Here is a 21,157-nt window from a genome sequence, read left to right as displayed (position 1 = left end):
CGGGTGAGCCCCCAGGTCCCGGGGCATCTCCTTGACCAAGGAGCCAGCACACTGCGCTCCTTTCCTCATCCAAAAAAAAAAAAAGGTTAGGCACTTCCCAGGGAGGGCAGCGGGGGTGCCACCCACCCCCACTTCTTGGAGTCCAGGACGTCAATAACTTAGGGAGCGAGAGAAAGAGAAGTCACAGTCCCAGGGCTTTGGCGGTGAGGGCCAGGAGCCAGGGGAGGGCGGGCCGGCGGGTGGCTCTGTCCCTGCTGAGCGCCGGGGGGCCGCCGGCCCGGGCGCGGCCTGCAGTGGGGGCGCAGCTCGCGTGTCTCCTCTCCGCTGGTCTTGTCTCTTTCTTTTCCTTCTTTTCTTTTTTTTTTTTTTTTTTTTAATAGAAAAAAGCGAGCCACGAGTCAAGGCCAGGAAAAGGCGGCCTCGCCGCTGACACGGGTGAGAAGGTGCCCGAGGTGTATAGAAAGAAAGACGAACGTCCCCTGATAACTGTGAAATAAAAACCATTTGTTAAAAATATGAAAACAAAATCAACTCGTCTGCGGGCAGAGCCGGGTACGCGGGGCGGGCAGAGCCGCGGCGGGCTCGGCACCCGGAGGAAGGCCTGCCCGGCGGCTGTCCCTGTTCCCCGGGCGCGGCGGCGGCGGCCGGGTCAGACCAGGTTGTACTCCTTCAGGTTGAGCTGGAGGATGGTGTCCTTGACGGCCGCGAACACGAAGCGGATGTTCTCCGTGTCGGTGGCACACGTGAAGTGTGAGTAGATGATCTTGTCGCTGTCGGGGTTCAGGTCCACAAACATCTTCAGGATGAACTCCCGGGCAGCCTGTGCGTCCCGCTGTGGCCCTGAGGGAGGCGGGGGCAGAGCGGGTGAGCCAGGCCAGCCTGCACGCGCCGGGGGCGGACAGACACCCTCCGGGCCCGGACAGACAGCAGCGGTGCACGGACAGACAGCCGGGGTGCACGGACAGCCACCCGCCGAGCGCAGCCTGGGCACTGGCCAAGCAGAGGCAGCTCTGCCTGCCGCCCCCGGCGAAGCCCCGGCCTGACCGCACGGGCCTGGAGCGGAGCTGTCTCCCGAGGCAATAGCGCCACCAGTGCCAGCCAGCCTCCACCCGGGCCCGTCCCCCGGTGTGGCCCTCGGCCTCTCAGCCAGCGGCTGCGCACGTCGGACACCCCCACCACCTCCGAACTGCACGAAGCTTCNCCGGACAGACAGCCGCGGTGCACGGACAGACAGCCGGGGTGCACGGACAGCCACCCGCCGAGCGCAGCCTGGGCACTGGCCAAGCAGAGGCAGCTCTGCCTGCCGCCCCCGGCGAAGCCCCGGCCTGACCGCACGGGCCTGGAGCGGAGCTGTCTCCCGAGGCAATAGCGCCACCAGTGCCAGCCAGCCTCCACCCGGGCCCGTCCCCCGGTGTGGCCCTCGGCCTCTCAGCCAGCGGCTGCGCACGTCGGACACCCCCACCACCTCCGAACTGCACGAAGCTTCCTGCCCCTCCCCACGGCTTCCCCCCCAACACCCACATCCAAACACGGGCAGGTGCACACGCAGGCACACACGTGCACACTTGCACAGCTGCTGTCCCAGCTGTGCGCTCACGGCCATCCGGCCACAGCCATGTCCGAGGCTCCACTACCCGCCAGGACCGTGCTGCTGGGGAGGGGTGGCCAGGCCCGGACCGCCCTGGAGCCCTGCATCACTCCCCTGTCCTGTGTCCCGGGAGGCAGCTGTGGCTGATGCTCACACAGCAGGGGCCCCACAAAGGGAGCCGGGGATGGTCTGTGCTCAGTGCTGCCTTCCGTTAGAGCTCAGGCGAACTTGGGGAAGGGAAGAGGGTCCTGGGTCACCCCCCCATTCCCAGGGTCTCACTCCTCCCCACTCAAGCTCTGGGCAAGTGGGGGCCTAGGAGCAGAGTGTCCCTGTGCATCCTTCCTGCGGCTGTGCACGGACCATGGGAGTGGGAGAGCCCCCCCACAAGACCCCCCCCGGGGACACAAAGACCCTTCTGCTAAGGCTGGGGGGGGCACAGAGGTGGGAGGAACACGAAGTCACCAGAGCTCCCGGACGCTCCCCGGCTTGCACTGACCGCGCCACCGGCCTCCATCAGGGCCCACGTGAAACACCCACTTCACTCCGTCCCCAAATCACAGAGACACCGAAGCCCGGAGAGCGTACGGGACGTGCTGGAGGCGCCCGGCCCTCCCGCCAGGATCACAGGGCGCAGAGCGGCAGGGAGCCCAGTCGGGGCTCTGGGTGTCGTTCCCCGCTGCCCGCTCCCCCCACCCCGCCCCCCCAGCCGCTGCCGTGCCGGCTCACCGTCGAACTCGGGGAAGTAATCCACCAGGTGCGAGTGCAGGATCTTGTCCTCCAGCAGGTCCTTCTTGTTGAGGAAGAGGATGACAGAGGAGTTCTGGAACCAGGGGTAGGTGATGATGGTCCGGAAGAGGGCTTTGCTCTCCTCCATGCGGTTCTGCGGGAAGGAAGGCGTGAGGATGGATGCCCCCCCGCCCCGGGGCCACGCGGCGGGGAGGGCGCGGAGAGGGGGCCTCACCTCGTTGTCCGACTCCACCAGCACTTGGTCGTATTCACTCAGGGCAACAAGGAACATGATGGACGTCACGTTCTCAAAGCAGTGGATCCACTTCCTCCGCTCTGACCTCTGTCCTCCCACGTCCACCATCCTGCAGGAGACCGGAGCCCCACGGCGGCTCAGCACGGCGGCTCAGCACGGCGGCCCCACCGAGGAGCCCCTCCCACCGGCACGGCCGGCGCCGCTCGCGCGAAGGGCCATAACTGTGAGAGCCGGCAGAGCCCCCAGGAGAGCCCCTGCCCCCCACACCTGTGACAGCCTGAGCATCTGCCCCTGACGGAGGAGTCACAGGACTAGGGAGCGCGGGAACGCCGGCATTCGCGGCAGGGGAGGGGGGGACCTGAGATCCTGCATCTGGAGGACCACCCCCCCCTTGGACAACGTGCATGAATGCCCACCACAGCTCTGTCGGTGGGACACAGGAGAACAAGATAAACCTAGGACATCCACACGACGCACACGCCTGGGCCCTGCAAGGGGGCGGCTCACGGAGCCATAAGCGTCCCTGTTGCCAGGAGCAACAGCAGGTCGCCTTCCCCGTCCAGCACGAGAAGCACGAGCAGCATAACGTGTGAACAGCGGGCTCCCGGGCAGAAGGGGGCGGCTGGTGGAAGTGAGCAGCAGGGACGCCCCGTCACACCGGACGCAGGACAGGACTTTGCCGCTGGCTACTGGGCAATCCCCTCAGTTTTCTCTCATGAGGATAAAAGAAAGACAACAGCAGGCAAGCAGAGTGGCCCTCAGGCAGGGGTCCCCGCGGCTGGGTCCTGCAGGGGGAGGGGCTGACATCGGCCTTGTCCTGGGCACGGCCACAGAAGCAGGGCCCTGCACTGAGGAGCCTCCAGTGAGCACGGGTGGACAGTGGATGTGCCAGGGTGACACTGAAGGGACAACAGGGTGGTGACAGGAGAGGGTGGTGACGGGCCAAGGGCCCCGTGCGAGGCCGCTAGACCCACAGCAACAGCTGTGGCCGGTCTGGGGAAGGCCGCCGGGGTGGACGGGATGGGCGGCCACAGCCTTTCCGGAGCATGAGGCTCCCCAGTACGCCCCCTGTTCAGGACCAGGCCCACCTCCTCACACTGGGACAGTCGCGCCATTACTCAATGCTATCCCCATTCTGGTCAGGCGCCAGGCCATAAGTGCAGGGCCAGGGCCCCCAGGCTGCCCCCATGGGTGCCCAGCTAAGGAAGGGGTGGGTCGGTAGAGAAACAGCAGTGGCCGAGGTGGGGGCCCACGACAGAGCAGAGTGTAGACCAGGGAGGGGGCACCAGACAAATACCACCTGAGAGGAGGTGACACACCAGGCCTAAGCTCAGGGAGGGGAAGGGGGGGCAGGCACTCCGGGCAGAGGACCCGGCAGGCACAGGCTGTGCTGTGATCAGGGGGAGGCCAGGAGGTCACCCCGCAACGGGGGCTGGGGGAACACTCATCCCAAGCCCCAGCCTGTGCTCCGCGGGCCTCGGCTCTGAATTCAGAGGTTACAGCCCCATCAAGGATCCGATTAAACAAGAAAGAAAACTAAAACCTTGAACCCTCACCAGGAAAACGTGCATCAGACCCATGCAGAGGGGATGCCTACAGCTTCTGAGGCTCCGGGGAGCCACAGGGGGCTTCTGACAGAGGCCCGGTGGGTGAGAGAGGGTGCGGAGAGCAGGGAGGGGTGAGGGCTGCCAGCACCCCTGCTCTCTCCTCTGGGGGACCCTGCGGTGGGGCAGGTCTCGGGCCAAAGGGCACCTGGAACCACACCCAAAGCTCCTCAGGGGCTCCCCAGAGCTGGCGCTCCGAGGCCACAGGGCACACGACCACGGTCAGTGACAACCGCCACAGCTGACCACCTCTGTGGGACCCCCTGCCCCGGGAGCATCAACTCCTTCCCCAGCGTGAACCTGCGCAGGAGCGGAGGGCCCCGTGATGGGGGCGCTGCAGGCAGCGATGGGGACTCACAGGCGGCAGACGGGACCCGCCCCAGCCCGGGCCTCGGGGCTGGGCTGAAACGCTGTCCTCCAAACTCAGTGCACCCAGAACCTGGGGACGCAACCTGACCTGGGAGCAGAGTCGCTGCAGATGTCATCAGTTTAAATGACATCACATCAGAGTGGAGTGACCTTATCCAATCACTAGTGTTTTTACAGGAAGAGGGTGCGTCCGGACACAGACACACAAGGACAGGCCACGCGACCACGGAGGCGGGGGTGGGGCGAGGGACGCCGAGGATGGCCGACGATCCCCAGGAGCGTGGAGACACGTGGAACAGACGCCCCCTCACGGCCCCCGAGGGAACCGGCCCTGCCCACACCCCGCTCCTCGGCTTCTGGCCTCCAGAGCCGGCGGCAAATGCGCCTGTGGTTTCCAGCCATGCGCCTGCGGTGGTGCGTTGCGGCAGCCCCCGGGGACACACGCTTGCCCTTGCCGCTCAGCAGCTTCGGCTCTGCCATGGCCTCGCTGAGTGGCGGGGCCTGTGGCCCCAAGGACACACCAAGTCTATTCCAGCCGCACTACCTGCCAGGACTGGGCCCCATTCTGCCCACATGCCAGGAGCCACATGGACCCAAGAGCCAGGTCCCCAGGGCCGCCAGACCTCTCCGCCGCCCCACAGTATACCCGGCTCTGGCCGCAACTCCAGACCACCCACCCCACCGACACGCGCTGGCACCCTCCCTTGTCCACGGAACCATCAGAGAGGCCCCCCTCCAGGCCTGCTCTGGCCAGCTCCGTCACGGCCACACCACTACTGGGACACAGCTCACTCCGAAACCCTGTGACATTTATGAGCCTGTCTCCCATCCTGGCTCGGAAGCTCCCCGAGAGCAAAGACTGGGACCCGGTGAACCCATCGCTGTCCCCGCAGCAGATGCCTGGGGTGCGAACGGCCCCCAGTGCGGCCCGCAGAGCCCGAGGCGGCCCCAGCACGCCACCGCCCCAGGCCAGCTCAGAACAGCACCTGAAGATGATGTTCTCCAGGTCGAAAGGGTACTCGATGATGCCGGTGGTGGGCACACGGACCCGCAGCACGTCCTGCTGGGTGGGCAGGTAGCCCGAGGTGGCGATGCGGTCCACGTCGGCCAGGTAGCTGCAAAACAGCAAGGACAGGGCTGCTCGGGCCAGCAGGCAAGGGCAGGGGGCACAGCCCAGCCACCACGGTCCCCCTAAGCAGCCAGAAGGAGCCCGGCACTGTGCCTCACTGGCAGGGGTGGGACAACCCCAAGTACTTGGGATGAGGCGGACCCGGGGTCAGGCAGAGGCCTCTCATGGGGCAGGGGGCCGCAGAACAGAGGTCAGGCTGGCTCTGGAGGTCTGTCACAGGGCTGCCTGAGGACAGCCACTGCGGCAGGAGAAAGGGGACTGGCCGGGCAGACGGGCTAGAGGGCGACTTCTCCAAATGAATCTTCCCGTTTTAGCACAGGTGCAGATTCCCAGAAAAGGCGGTACAAGACACTCCGGCCCCGCCGGGCTGCCAACAGCGACCCTCTCACGCCAGCCCAGCCGTCACGAGCGGCAAGTCTGCGTTCCCCGCGTTCACCTGCCAGCCCCCCGGGGCCTGGCTGCAGCCAGCGGGCCGGGCGCCCTACTCACTACTTGGCGGAGTCCGAGAGCTGATATTCCCGCCTCCGGTCGTAGCACTCCTGGATGCCGGGGTCATCCCACAGGGTCTTGATGGCGTGCACGTAGCGGTGCTCGAATGTTGTCACCTTCTCCACATCCACCTCGCGGATCAGGAGCGCGTTGGCCTGCGAGGAGGGCAGGGAGAGCCATGGGCCCCACGGGTCGCCTGACCGAGTGGGGACCAAAGCCCCACCAAAGCACGAGCACATGCCAGGAAGGAGTGAGAGTGAGCCGCGGGGGCCGTCCCTCAGGGCGAGGTCCCCAAAGCAAAGCCCGAGAACAGCTCCTGGCGCCGGGCCGGCCTGTTGGGGCGCGGCTTTGCGGGGGCAGCAGGCGGGACTGGAAGCAACCACGTGTACAAACAAGCAAACACTTTAAAAGCGACCAAGGACCGACCCCAAAACAGAACAGAGCAACGGAACACACAACACCGTCAGCAGCTCCCCCGTCCCCGTTTCACAGGTGAGGCAAGAGAAGTCACCTCAGAAGTCTGTTCGGCCTGCACCCCCTTCCCGGCACACAGCCCCTCAAACCCCAGCAACCTCTGAAGGGAGAGTGCGCAGGGGGCGGGGCGCTGGTCAGAGGAACCAGCCCGGGGTCCCCGGGCCTGTCGTCTCAGGGCGGTCCAGCCTGCACAGCCGGCCACCAGCTGAGGGACTGCAGACGACACACCTGGACAGAAGCCAAACGGGGCACGAGGGAGCCCGAGCCCGCACTCTGAAAGCCAGCAGGCTCCTCCTGGGCTGGAGAGCTGGCCCCCACTGGTCCCCCCCAACAAACGTGGCCTCCAGCCCTCACCTGCCCGTAGTCTGGGCCTAGAGAAGCAGACACAAGCCCCGGAAAACCCCTGACTGTTGATGCGTGAGGACCAGGGATCAGAGGTCGGCTTCGTAAGACCCCAAAGAACAGTGTTTTCGGCTTTGTGGCCCCCGTCTCCGCCACTGGAGCAAAAGCCATCAAGGATGATACACGAACACGTAGGCATCACATGTACCAACAGAACCGTATTTACAAAAACAGGACACAGTGCGCAACCTCTGTTCTAGCTGCAGATGGACATCTACGGTCCAAACGCCAGACCGGCTAGAACCTGTGGTCTGGGTGCCGGAGACGGCCTCGGCTAAGCAGATCACGCAAACCCAGACCCAGAGCACAAGGGGCTCCAGCAGGCCCCCCAACCCAACACCAGGCCCTGTTGGGGGTCCCTGGTCATCTGTGAACCGGGAATAGAGGGAGGAAGGTGCCAGTCGGAGACGTACCAGCAATCCGGCTGACTGACCTTCTTAAGCCTCAAAGCAAATGGATTCACTTAAACCACACTGCATAATTATGGGCTCCCGTGCCTCATGTCGGCCCAGGGCAACCTTCTGGGGTTGAAGGAGAAACCCCCGAAAACAGATCTACAAAAGCAGGGCCAAGGGAGGGCCAGTGACAGCCCACTGGCGCGTGGCTGGGGGGAACGCTGCGGTGAGAACGGGCTGGCAGCTGCTCCCAAGGGCAGACCTCGAGCGGCCCTGGGAACCCCACCGCCCGGGGACGTGACCACGGGTGCGCACAGCAACCTGCACTCGAATGTCACCGCAGCAGCGGGAGGAGCCATGCAATGGAAACGACCCGCGTCCATCAGTGGGTGAGCAACACACGCAGCGCGTCCACCTGCACACGGGAGTGTCACTCGGCCGTCAGGTGGTGAACACGTGGAAGCATCGCTCGGCCGCGAGCAGGAGCGAGGCGCCCACCCGCGCGGCCCGGGGCCGGACCCCGAGCCCACGACGCCCAGGGAGGGAACCGGACACAGAAGGCCCCGCAGTGTGAGGCCACGTGTGTGACCCGTCCAGCCCGGGCTCGTCGGCGGCCGGGGAGGGGCTCGCGGGGCCGGGCCTCACCTTGTTCTGCTCGTACTTGTACAGGATCTTGAGGGTCTCCATGGCGCGGATCATGGCCTGCATGGCGGTGAAGATGTTCTGGTAGACGAGCTTGGTGAAGCCCCGCTTGTCCTCCTCCGAGTAGCCCGCCCCGTGGATGATCCGCATCTGCTTGATGAACGTACTCTTGCCGCTCTCGCCCGTGCCTGCGGAGCGGGGCGCTGGGGTCAGAGCCCGAGAGCTCGGCCCTCCAGGGGGTGGGACCCGCCGGGCCAGCGGGCGGCCACTCTGGGAGGGGCGTCCCCCATTTTAGCTTGGTCATGCCCCCAAGCACACAGCCTTCTACGCAATGGGAAACCGAGGCTCGGGGGGGGGCCGTCTGCCGGGCACCTGGCACCGAGGTGTGAAGCCGGCGGGTGCCCCACACGTCCCGCCTGGTCACGGCACGCGCTCCATACCCCAGAGGCTGCAGTGAGACACAGGGCCGTGTGTCTCCGCCAGGCGCCGTGGCCTCCCTGACCCGTCGGGCTGACTGGCGACTGCCCCTCTGGGCCTCTCTAGGCGTGCCCCCCACAGCGCCAGCCCTTAGGACCTGCCCACGCCCACCGTGGACAAGTCCAATTTGACAACGTCGCCATGGACCCCCAACCACGCTCCCCTTCCAGCGTCAACCTTACTTGGGGGTGAGGGTTTAGTATCTGCACAGAAGCCAGGGCAGCCTAAGGACGGAATCCATCCCCACAATGGTCCCCAAAAGCTCCTTCCCCCTTAGCTGTGAACTCATAAACCCACCTGGCATCATGCGGCCTGCCGAGCACTCCGAGCTCACAGAGTGACCATGGCACCTGGACGAGTCCGAGCCCCGTGGCCCACGCCCACACACAGGAACCCAGCTCCCCCCTTGACCAGGCGTCTGCTCCCTTCCCCCGCCCACTGCCCTCGCGCACACATCAGACCGTCCTGTCTCCCGTCCCTTGCGCAGGCGTGAGGGGATGCGGGGCTCACCCGGCTCTTCCAGGCAGCATGCTGCCCCTACCTCGGTCTCGAGGGATCAGAAGGATCAGCAAGTCAGCGGGAAAGCCATCCGGAGAGGGGCCACAGGGCCACCACGCCCTCATCCCAGCTCCGCACGAGCCTGTGAGCAGCCGTCTGCTCCGCTCCAGCTCCAGCTCCAGCCCCGGCACCACCCCGCCCAGGGCGCCCTCTTGCGCCCGCCTCTCCCCACCCCGGTCCGGGGGCCAAGCGGCACGCCTGTCCCCTCAGCAGGCTCACCCCACACACAGCGACAGCAACTGTAGGGTGCTTCATGCCCACAAACCTCGGCCGCGTCCCCTCCGAAGTGGGGAGATGGACCCCCTTGCAGCGAGCGCAGGCTGGACCAGGGGTGTCACTTCCGACACCAGCAGCTCGCTCCACACTGTCCGGCACCGCCGGGGGCGGGGACAGCCACCAGGCCGCGAGGACGCGTGGGCAGCGCTGGGGAGAGGGCCCGGCAGGAAGTGGCTCCTCTGGCCGCAGCAGACACGTGCTCTGCAACCTCCTGGGGGAGCTGGAGCCCGGATCGCCTAGACTCCTGACCCTCAGAGCGTGAGCGTCCGCACGTGAGGCTAAGCTGTGGAGTGCTGTGACCACCCAGCATGAGAAAACTGCCCACGTCTAAGAGTGCACTGCCTCCAACGGCTGCCCGACAAGCCCTCGCTCGCAGGCTGAAGGCCCAGCACCTCCTCCCGGGGGGCTCAAAACCCCCCACCTCGCCCCACCTGCTGCTCTAGGCTTCTTTCCGCCCCTCTGTCTCTGAGTCAGTCCCGAGTCTGCCCACGTCCACGCACTGGCCTGAGCGGGGTCCCCTGTGCGGATGCCGCCCGCTCACACACCTGGGGCGCGGCCTGCGTTCCAGAAGGCCCCTGCGCCCTGCGGGCGGGCAGACGCCCTGCCCCCGGAACCGTGACCGCGGCCCGAGCAGGAAGCCCCTCTGCAGGCGTCTGCTGCTGGCCTCCTCCACAGACCGGGGCCTCCGCACGCGTCCACACCGTCCTGCAGCCTGGAGGCCCTCGGCCAGCATCCAAGTCACTGAGCACGCTCGGGGAGACCCAAGCCACAGAGGCCTTGGCTGCAGTGCCCGCGCCTTTCTGGTGCTTCTACCAACTGCCTCAGATCCTTCCCAGAATAAATAAAATGACTCTGGGTCCATCATCAAGAAAGGTAATTACCTTCACCGCATCCCCCGTCCGTCCTATCTCAAACAACTCACCTCTGCTATAAAAGTGACACGAGGCCACCTGTTCACTCCGGCCAACACTCCCCGAGAGTTCCAGGGGCAGGAGGGAGTGGGAGGGACGTGCCCACGGCCCCACGTATCCCCAGGGGGATCCACGCTGCTCCCTCACCACGCGCTGCAGGGCGGGGGCATGCACGCTACGAATGCGATCTCTAATGCGGATTCCTCTTGACCCAGGTCTGTCCCCCTCGGCGCTGCGGACACCAGGCACAGTCATTTTTTTGGGGGGGGGGACGTCCCAGGCACTGCGGGGGCCTGAGCAGCGTCCCCGGTCCCAGCCCAGGACACCAGGAGCACCACCAGTGCGACAACCATAGACGTCCCCAGATACCGCCCCGGGGCCTCTGGGAGGCAGGGGGCCCTGAGTGAGAACCTCTGTTTCTGAAAAAACGTGTTTACAGAGGGCAAACTGCCCTGCCGGTCCGTCTGGAAGGGTCCCTCACAGGCAGCACACCTCAGAGCCAAACCCCGAGATGCAGCCCCCCCACTCAGCCCGAGGGGGGGACGGGGCAAGTCCCACACTGAGGCCACTGCGGCACACGCGGGGACTATCGCCTGGAAAAGGCAGGCCACAGCTCTGCCACCAGGTGTGGGGGAGAGCCACCGAAGAGTCTGAGACGGCGAGCACGCCAGGTGCGAAAGGGACTGGCCTCACGCCGGCTTTTCAGAAACGGACTCAGGGGCGCCCGGCTGGCGCAGTCAGTTAAGTTCGACTCTTGGTTTTAGCTCAGGTCGTGACCTCGGGGTCGGGGGACTGAGCCCTGTGTCGGGCTCCGTGCTCAGTGCAGAGGCAGCACGGGATTCTGTCTCCCTTTCCCTCTGCCCTCATGTGCTCAGTGCGCGTGCGTGTGCTCTCGCTCTCAAATAAATAAACCTTTTCTAAAAATTTAAAAATGAAGGCAAAAGAGAGAATCAGCCCCCACTAGAGCGCTCCAGAGGCAGTGCAGACCTGCTATGGGGTCACTCACACGCACACGCCCACACGTGTGTGCACACACACGCACATACCTGCTAGCGTGCATGCCCCCACATGCATGATCACATGCACTCACATGCACACACGCTCACATGCACACATGCTCACACACACACATGCACGCCCGTGTATACACATACATGCACACACGCTCACGCACGCTCATGTGCACACACGCTCACGTGCGCACGCACATACATGCACACGCATGCTCACATGCACACCCACATGCACGCCCATGTATACACATACATGCACACACGCTCACGCACGCTCGTGTGCACACACACTCACGTGCACACGCACATACATGCACACACATGCTCACATGCACACCCACATGCACACCTGTGTATACACATACATGCACACACACGCTCACATGCACACATGCTCACGTGCGCATGCACATACATGCATACATGCACACACGCTCTCACACATGCTCACATGCTCACACGCATGCTCACATGCACACCCACATGCACGCCCATGTATACACATACATGCACACACGCTCACGTGCGCACACACATACATGCACACGCATGCTCACATGCACACCCACATGCACGCCCGTGTGTACACATACATGCACACACTCACGTGCACACACGCTCACGTGCGCACGCACATACATGCACACACGCTCACATGCACACACGCTCACGTGCGCACGCACATACATGCACGCATGCTCACATGCACACCCACATGCACGCCTGTGTATACACATACATGCACACACACTCACACGCATGCTCACATGCACACACGCTCATGTGCGCACGCACATGCACACGCATGCTCACATGCACGCCCGTGTATACACATACATGCACACACACGCTCACGTGCACACACATGCACACCCACACATGCACACGTGCAAACACAAGCTCATACATGTGTGCACACCCTCCCACACACATACAGGCAGCTATGTCAGTCAGCAACACTCTGCTGGGGGCCCCAGGAGGGGATGGGAGGTGTGGGGGGCATGTCTGTGAAGGGGCCCTCAATGCTGTGCCAGAGAGCACACTCATGTTTGGCAAGAAGCTGGGCCAAGGGAGAACAGGGGGTGTCCAGGGCACTCCCCTTTTAAAACTGAAGCCTGAAATGCGGGATCAGCCCCTGGAGATGTCAGGGGGTCCTGAACAAGGGGCACGGCTAAGGTCACATGGGTCCCTACCAAACCCTGCTGTCTAGTCTGCAAATGCCCCCACACAGCACAGTAGCCACAGCAAAAACCACGGCCACGGCCGACCTCCAGAAGAACCAAAACGCACAGAAACAAGGCATGACAACATGAGGTGACGGATGTGCTAACTGACCTAATCGTGGCAATCATTTCATGGTGTATACATGTATCAAACCATCAGGTCGTACCCCTGAAACTTACACGGTATTGATGTCAATCAAATGTCAACAAAGCCGAGAGGAAAAGGAAGCTAGAGGGAACACCACGGCACACTGTCTTGGTCCGCCTGGGAAACGGGGTGATCAGTGACCTGGCCCGGGGCAGCCACCACTTTGCCAGGAAGGACAGAGAAAGGAGGGTGTGAAGGTGGTGGGTTCAGGGAGGTGAGGCCCTCGGAGGAAAGCAGTGCATGTCCAACGTCGTGTATGCTCTGGGCCAACGTCAAGTGAGCAGGGAGCCCGCAAGGCCAGGTGCAGCGGCACGGTGGGCAGGCGCCAGCAGGGCCCTCTGCCTCGGCACAGGCCAGGCCCACTGCCCGTGAGGCACTGGGCCACCACGTCTGGGAGGGAGGGAGGGATGGAGGCAGACGGACTGGGCTCAGGGCAAGGCTGAGCTGGCCAGAGCAACCCAGGTTAGTTTTCCAGATGCCCTGTTTCCTGGGCCAACTGAGCCACTGCCCTAACTGTCGCCTGCGAGCTGGGACTCGGGCCTGTGACAGGATCCCTGGCCCCAGAACCGCCAAGCACTTGAGCCAATGTCCACCTGCCCAGAAGTGTCTCAGGGGCAAGGCCTGCCTGGACCTCATGGCTGGGCCCCTCTGCCACCAGCTGCTCCCCCGGCCCCTGTGCCCTGGCCGACGCCCCGGATCCTGGTCAGCCCTGCACTCTTTGCCTCCCTCAGGGCTCTCTCCTGCTGACCTGCCCGGGGTCTTGGCCCTCAGTCTCCAGCCTCCGGCTCAACCTGCCCAACCCTCAGTCAGGCTCCAGATCTGGTCACATGTGCCCTTCTGGCTCAAAAACCTTCAGTGACTGCCCAGCATGGAGAAAATCGAGGCCCCACCTCAAGTCAAAGTGTGGGACACTCCCAAGACTGAGCCTCACTCTGTGCCCTCGAGCTGCTGACAGCACCCGACTCGCCCCCAACCACGCCGCTGCAGCTGCCCTGGACCCACGAGCTCCCAAGTCGCTCGCTGCAGCAGACACCAACGTCCACTCCAACACCCGCGCGTAATTTCCAGAGCAGTGTTCCCGGAGCCCGAGAAGTGGCATCGACCCAGATGTCCTTCAGGTCCAGGCAGACGGTCACAATGGCCCAGCTGTACGGCGGAGTGCTACTCACCACTGAAAAGGAACCCCCGTGGACACATGTGACAGCCGGATGGGGTCTGGGGGACTCTGCCACGTGGGAAACTGCACTCCACGTCCCACACGGCACGGTGCCGCTGACATGATGGCATGGAGGACACACTGCTGGGTGCCGGGGGGGGGCATGGAGAGAAGGGTGACAGGAGGGTCCCTGTGGTGGGGGGACTCAAGCATCAGGACAAGCAATGAAATCACAGCACCTCCCCAGAAGGAACCGTGCAGCTCCAGGTCCCGGCTGTGGGCTCCCCTACTGTGCTTGCTGCTTGTTGTTTCAAGGAGACATCCACGGGCCCCCGTGCCACCATGAAATGTAAGCCACCAAGCAGGCACCTGCCCCCCAGCACAAGTGATGCCTCCTGCACAGAAACTCAAGTTCACGGCTTCCAAGAAGTACCCCCAGCACCCCGATGGCCTATCTGTTCTTTCTCCAGAGGACACCACCCCAGCCACTCCCCTGTGAGGTCTGCTCTTCCCTGTGTGTCTGCACACTGGGCTGGGGCTCTGCTCGCAGCCGCCTGCCCCTGGCCCCGTAAGCAAAGGTGCCTGACAGAAGGCACCGCACAAGTATTTTATGAATGAAGGGAATGAACTCGGCCCCAATCCAACAGGCTGGCTCCGTCAAGCATCCCCCATGGGTTCTCCGCTTCCCTGTGCGGGTAGGGAACTCGATGGGTAGTTACTCCAAGAACAGGGAGCCTACGGGGTCAGATGGGGCACAGCATGAGCAGGGAACCTGTGGATGCCCTCTGGGCACGCGCTGACACGTCACCCTCAGGAGGGCCGAGTCTGACCTATGCCCAGCAAACTAGCTGAAGAAGGAAGAAAGCAGAAACCCGAGTGGGAAGAGAACTCACTGTCCCGCCCTCCCAAGGGGCTGAGATCTAGGAGGGGGGGCCAGGGAGAAGGAAGTCTGAGCCCCAGCTCCAGGCGAGCAGGGAAGGGACTCCAGACTCGAAGGGCCAAGGCCTCCAGAGCAGGGATGATGGGGCTGGTCTCTTCTCCCTGAGACTCAAGGTAGGCCACTGAATCCTGGACCCCAGGGGCAGGCAGCCAAGATGCCCATGACTACGGGGTATGGGCAGTGAAGTGAGGAACCGCCAGGACCATGGGGAGACTGACGAGAGAACCCCTGGGACCTGGGACTCCCAGAAACCCAACAGGGACCTCGAGCTGTGTGGAAAGGTCTGAGATCACAGATGGGACACTGACCTCTACCCAAGGGGACAGGGAAAACAGAAAAGGCTCGAGCAGCTGAGGACGGTGGTTACACGCTCCTCTCCCTTCACACGCCTTTATTCATTCATTTGGTGACACCTCTGAGGAGGTGTGGGAACTGAGACCCAGAGACGGTCAGTGGCTTCACTGATGTCTCACAGCCAGCAACAACCGACAGGGCCAGCAGGCCTCGGTGCGTGAGTGGGGTGCACCTCCATCAGTGGCAGGGCCCCCAGAGAGAGCAAAGGCACCCATGGGTACCCGCACGGAGAAGGGAGGGGAGCTGGACACCCTGGCCAAGCCAGCGGGGTCTCTCGGTACAGATCCTAGGCGCCCCTCAGCTGGGCCAGGACGCCTACTGTACCCCAAAGCCCAAAGGTGGGACTGGTTGTCTCTGCTGGTTTCGGTGGGTGTCCTTCATTCAACACGTGTCTTCTGAGCCCCCGCTCTGGTCCCCAGTATGCTGAGTTACTGTAGCCCTTCCTGGGGTACTGACAGTCAGGACACTGTGAGCCCCCGGTCGGGCCCAGCCCCCCATCCACCCCGGCTGGGGACTGGGAACAGAGCCCGCCCGCACAGCTCACTGACGCTCCACGGAGGCACAGATGAGGGGACGGAGGGCGAGACTGCAGAGCCGGAGAGACCTTCAGGAGCCCTGCCTGCCTCCCGCTGACACTCTTGCCCTGAAGGCCTCCGTGAGTGGCCTGACCCGTCAGCTCCTCTTCCTCCCACACGAAGCCCCGACCACGGCCCCCAAGGCAAGCTGGCGCGAGGGCAGTTCCTACCGGACACCGCCGGGGGTGTTCACACTGTGCCCACGGCACACAGCACCACCCAGCTGCGAGCAACCAGAAACGGCGAGGAAAGGCGTCAAGACTCCCTCATCTCTGAGGACTACGCTCAAGACAGGACGCCCCGCTCAGGAGCAGAGGGGACTGCCAACCAGGGTGGACAGTATGGTCGGATACAGACGATCCTGGTGGTGCCCCGCCCCATCTGACCCTCACAATCATCCTAGAAGGTCGCTGTGATTATCTCCATGTCGCTGTGATTATCTCCGTGTCACGGGAGTCAGACAGGAACAGAAACCCCACTCCAGCACTTTCTGGTTCGGTCCTGGTGGGGACATGCACCTCCCAGGGCTGTCGCAGCGGCTTTCACCAGGGACTGTCACAAGCAGTGACAGGACAAAACGGCTCCCTCTGCCCGCTGAGTGCCCGCCGTGCACCACGGGCCTCCGTGGCATCATCACACTTAACCCCATGACCATGCTTCGGCCCAGGGCTGCCACCCCTCAGGACGGATGAGGAAGCAAGGGTGGGAGACATGGCCTTGCCCCAGGGCGAGTGCCCCCCAGTTCCCAGCTGGCTCCACAGGGAGCCCTCAAAGTCAGCCCCCCATGCCCACTTGCAGGAGGGCCTCGTGAGGAAGGCCACTGTGAGCTGTCGTCCCCCGGAGTCACTGTCTGCTCACATCAGAGCAGAGTGCCACACGCTAGGTGGTAAGAGCCGTGCCCGAGCAGGGGTCGAGTGTCCAGACGGGCTGTGGCCACCTGAAGCTGGGGCAGCGACGGTGCCAAGTCACTCTCACCCCACTTCCCTGGGGGACCTGAACTCCATCAGCAAATTGAAGTCACTCAGCAAACACTTCTGAGGCCGACGGCTCTGCCCCGCGGGCCAGGGCGGCAGGACCAGAAGGTGGGGAGCAGCAGCGGGGACGAGCAGGAGACTGCGCGGTGGGCGAGTGGCCGCAACATGGGACCACGACGACTAGCCAGATGCGCTCCAGAGCACAGATACGGTGGCCGCCCAGGACCACAGAGGCCCCCAAGCACAGGTACCATAAACACCTTTGAGCGAGCGCACAAACTCCCCAAACCGGCAAGCCTCAGGGCTGGGATCCCAGTTCTGTGAGCGGCGCGCGCGGCCCGCCCCCAGAGGAGCCTGCATGCCGGTGCTTCCGGGCCGGGGAGCGCCCCTCACCTCCCCAGCTGTCGTGGTCCCCAGGCAAGCCAGCCACTGGGGCTGGCTGTCCTCAGTTAACAGGCCCCGCTGCCGGCCGGGACAGCAGCAGCCGGGAGGGCACCAGAAACCGACAGCTCCTCCCGACGGCTGCCCCACTGCTGTCCGGCTCTGTCCACCCCACCCACCCGGGGCTGAACTTTGCACCCAGCGCCATCTGGGACAGAGAGGGACAAACAAGCCCCTCACCCCTCCTCCCCGAGTTCTCCTGGAAGCTCCGTCTGGCTTCACCGCACGCTGCTCCAAACACCCAGGGCCACTGGCAGCGACGCCTGCAGCCGCGCTCCCAACGCTGCACGGAGCAGGGCTCCACCCCAAAAACACGAAAGCGAAACCTTCTGTGGTTCAATATCTAAGACAGAACACTTCCTCACGTCCCACCGCAGCCACCAGCCCACCAGTGTCCGGGGCATGCAGGGAGGGAGCAGAGCCGGGACACACTGCGGTCATCTGTGCGAATGCGAGTTCAGAGGCTGGCCTCGCGGCCCCAGCGCCGAGCAGCCCCAGTGGCCCCAGGGCTGAGGAGCCGAGCAGCCCCGGCGCCAGGACACACCTGGAGGCTGAGCTCGGAGGGCCCCACGCTAGCTGACCTCCATCAGGCCCCACGGTGAGGGGGAGAGAGAGCCGTGCCCGGGCACTGGCGTCCTCCGGGTCCATTCAGGGAAACTGAGGCAGGGGGCGGTCTCAGAGCAATTCTGGCCTCCTGTAGCTCTTCCAGGCACTGTGCCCAAAGAAAGCGGGCCATTCGGGCAAAAAAAATTTAATTTAAATTGAAGGGGCATGAGGCAAATACTGGGGTAAGTCACAGTCCTACCACAGCCCTGCGGTAACCCAGGGGTGCACGAGAGGCTCCCCAAGGGTGCTTCCTGTTCTCCCAGGCGGCAGGGGATGCAGCCTGACCACTCCGCCAGGAACCAGTGGCTAAGCTCCACTCCGCGCCTCAAAGCACTGGGAGGCGCGCCCTTCCCACCAGGGCCGCCACACCCCATGCCAGATTCCGGGCCTTTTCACTGCCCTTTGGGGGCCGGCGCAGCCGACAGGAAGCCTGTGGAACTGACCGCCCTGCTTTATTTAGAAATCCCAGAGCCGCGGCGGCTCCGCCGGGCCAGCACGCTGCACCTCCAGTAACCAAGGTTCCCATGGAAGACCTCAGTTTTCAAACAGGAAACCTGCCCTAAGGAACAGACAAGGGGCCTCCTCAGTGGTTTTCTACCAAGTGACAGAAACACGACAAAAGGACTTGCCCAGGAGAGGTCACGGGAGGCAGAAGCCATCCGGGCCTGCCTGGGACCCCGCCCCAAGAGCTCCTAAATGGCTTTGCAGCCCCCCCCCACCTCAGGGTGCTCATCCACAAAATGGGAGAATGACGGTGAGCCCTCAGGACTACAGATCCCGGAGCTGGCAGGGCACATCTGCGGCACGGCCGTGCCCTCTACTCCCGCTCCCGAACAGACAAAATGTGAACAATACCTCGGCCTGGAACAGCAGCACCCACAGAGCTGAACGCCTGCCTTCTTCACGCTCACGCGCACGGCACGTGCTGCATGCGCACACGCACAGGGCTTTGCACGCACACACAAAGTACCCACTTCATAAGCATTCACGAAGCATCCGACAAGGCATGTACGCTGACTACACCCCAGCTCTGCGACGCGCATTTGATACCGCGCACTACCACGGGGCACTGGAGGGGAGGCGATTCTGTCTCCAGGGCACACCAGGCAGTGTCTGGGGGTGTCTGTGGCTGTCATGACTGGGGGTGCTCCTGGCATCCAGTGGGTCGGGCCAGGGATGCTGCTCAGCCCTCACCCCAGCATGGGGCCCAAACCTCCACTCAGCATTCACAGCTGTCTTCCTGCCACAGAACTCCACTTTGGACCTGCAAGCTCACTTCTTCCTCATTTTCCTATCTGACCCCACACCTAGAACTTAACCACCCCCTGAAATGGTCCATGATTCCCCATAGTGCAGGCCGGCAGGGGGAGGGCTGGGTGTCTCTCTAGGGTCACAGGGCAGCGGCGGCGGTGTGGGACTGTAGACAAGTACTGTGCTGTTGGCACCCCCACCCACAGGCAGGCACCAGACACTCTGGGCAGGTGGCCCTGCTGGGTCTCCCAATCCAGGGAGACTGGAGACCCACACCAAGGCCGCAGAAGCGTGACCTGTTGACCTGCCTCTCTGAACCGCAGGTCAGTCCAAACCTTGGGTGCTCAGGATGAGTGGCGGGGGCGTTCTGAGGCTCATGCAGCCCCCAGGCCAAGACCATCTGGCAATATTGTTAACACGCCAATAACTTCTAAAGTCCCCCTCCCGTAATAAAGTCTGCGTCACACTGCAAAACCAGCCAGTGCCACGCTGTCCCCCCAGAACCCACTACAAGTCTCCTCCAAACCTGAAGCTTACTCTCTGCCTGTCTTCTCAGCAAAGTTGGCCTATTTTATAGAGTTTACGTAAATTGGAACACATCTGTAAAAAAAACAAAAACCAAAACAAAAATAGGGAAGGTATTTCATCAAACGGAGGGCCCAGCAGGGCCACTGCGGGCAAGAGAAGCAATGCATTCCCGCCAAGACCTGCGGCCTCCCACAGGCCACCGACACAGCTCGTTCACCTGCACACTCCGCTCTCCCAAGCCCTCCGCCACCCTTCCAGCGCACCCCTCTGTGACAGCGCCTCCTCCCACCCTGGGCCCATCCAAGCTACCTCTGAGGGCGTGTAAGCATTTCCCACCTTCCCTGCAGTGCGGGAATAAAGCAGAGCTCCGGAGAAGGGCAGGGCAAGGGTTTCTGTTTTGTAAACGACCTTCCTGCCTTTGGCGGTAGGTCCTTCAACAGCCCTCCTCTGGGTGACAGCACTTTGCCAACAGCTGGGGCAACGTGCTCCCTACAACAGGTGTGCCCTGGGGAGATGGAGACCCGGACCCTGGTGACTGGGGCAGGAATCTTCTCCAGGAGGGGGAGGACCCAGGAGAGCGGCTCCCACCAAGATGGAAGGAAAGGGTTTGGGGAAGGGTGGTGAGCTGGCCAGCTCTGAGGACCCTCGAAGGCTCCTGCAGGGGCCCCCCGCCCTGGCCTCCGCCTAAAACAGGAACCCTGACGGAAGGAAAGGCTGTCTTCTCCCGCAAGAGGTGTCTACCCCATTCGGGAGGGAAACAGTTTTCCCGCAGAGGGAATGGGGTGCTAAAGGGGGACAGACCCTGCATGCAGGAACAGGGCTCCACCTGCTGGGAAGCACCAAGACAAGATCCAGGGAGGTGAGGGGCACAGCTTGGGGACTGCAACCCAGAGGTCTGGCCCTGGACAGATGCTGGGGCAGCCAGGGGGGTACAGCCGGCAGGGCAGATACAAAAGGCCAGCCCTGTATGGGCAAGGGGGTCGCCGGCTGAGAAGTGGCACAGGGCCGACCCTCCAGGGTTCTGAGGCGCCCCCCCCACCCGGGACAGTAGAGGCAGGGGCTGCCCCTGAAGGAGCCAAGGGCCTGATCTGGACAAGAAAGGCAGAGCTGACCGCACAAGGACCTGAACACCTGATGTGCACAGCAGAAGCAGGGGCTGACCCTGGAGGACCCCGGAAGCCCCATATGGGCAGCGCAAGCACGGCTGACCCTGGAGGAACCTAGAGCCCGATCTGGACCGCACAAGCAAGGCTGACCACGTTCCCAGGGGCTGGGACTGGCGGTGGACAGCACAGGCGGGGGCCCGCCCCGCAGGAGCCTGGGGCGTGCTGCGGACAGCAAAAGCAGAGATCGGCACGGGCCGCGGGCTGCAAGGCAGGGTCGGCCCCACCCGGCGCGCGCCGACACCCGCTGCTGGCCCGCGGGACCCCAGCAGGCCCGGCCCCACTCACCGAGCAGCAGCAGCTTCAGCTCGCGCCGGGCGTCGCGCTTGTCCCGCCGCAGCTGCTTCTCGATCTCGGCGTTGATCCGCTTGGACTCCTTCACCTCATCGCTGAGGCAGCACGCCATCATGGACTCCAGAGTCATCGTCCCGGCCCCGGCCGCCCGCCGGCCGCCCCCGCCGCCGCCGCCGCCCCCCGGCTCGGCCCTGG

At 63.8% G+C, this 21,157-nt stretch overlaps 1 protein-coding gene across 1 annotated transcript; it reads right to left on the bottom strand.

The window, feature by feature from the left end:
* Positions 1–355: 355 nt before the first annotated feature.
* On the bottom strand, positions 356–21,092 carry GNA11 (G protein subunit alpha 11). The gene is made up of 7 exons (XM_002923556.4): positions 20,957–21,092; positions 8,078–8,262; positions 6,162–6,316; positions 5,530–5,658; positions 2,550–2,679; positions 2,315–2,468; positions 356–840 (listed from the first exon to the last, which is right to left on the bottom strand). The coding sequence occupies exons 1-7, from the start codon at positions 21,090–21,092 to the stop codon at positions 650–652; spliced, it is 1,080 nt and encodes a 359-aa protein (XP_002923602.2). The 3' UTR covers positions 356–649.
* Between the last annotated feature and the right edge of the window lie 65 nt (positions 21,093–21,157).

Source organism: Ailuropoda melanoleuca, chromosome 4 (genome assembly GCF_002007445.2).
Source record: "Ailuropoda melanoleuca isolate Jingjing chromosome 4, ASM200744v2, whole genome shotgun sequence".
NCBI classification, from domain to species: Eukaryota; Metazoa; Chordata; class Mammalia; order Carnivora; family Ursidae; genus Ailuropoda; species Ailuropoda melanoleuca.
Note: the sequence above shows the minus strand (reverse complement) of the source record. Positions and strands in the feature narration are given on the sequence as shown.

Bases quoted from the DNA above. Each gene is read 5' to 3' on its own strand.
- GNA11 (XM_002923556.4), bottom strand. From the start codon at position 21,092: ATGACTCTGGAGTCCATGATGGCGTGCTGCCTCAGCGATGAGGTGAAG. The intron at 8,263-20,956 runs GTGAGTGGGGCC...CCCGCTCCGCAG, and splicing joins GCTGAAGCTGCTGCTGCTCG to GCACGGGCGAGAGCGGCAAG. The intron at 2,469-2,549 runs GTGAGGCCCCCT...TCCTTCCCGCAG, and splicing joins TGGTGGAGTCGGACAACGAG to AACCGCATGGAGGAGAGCAA.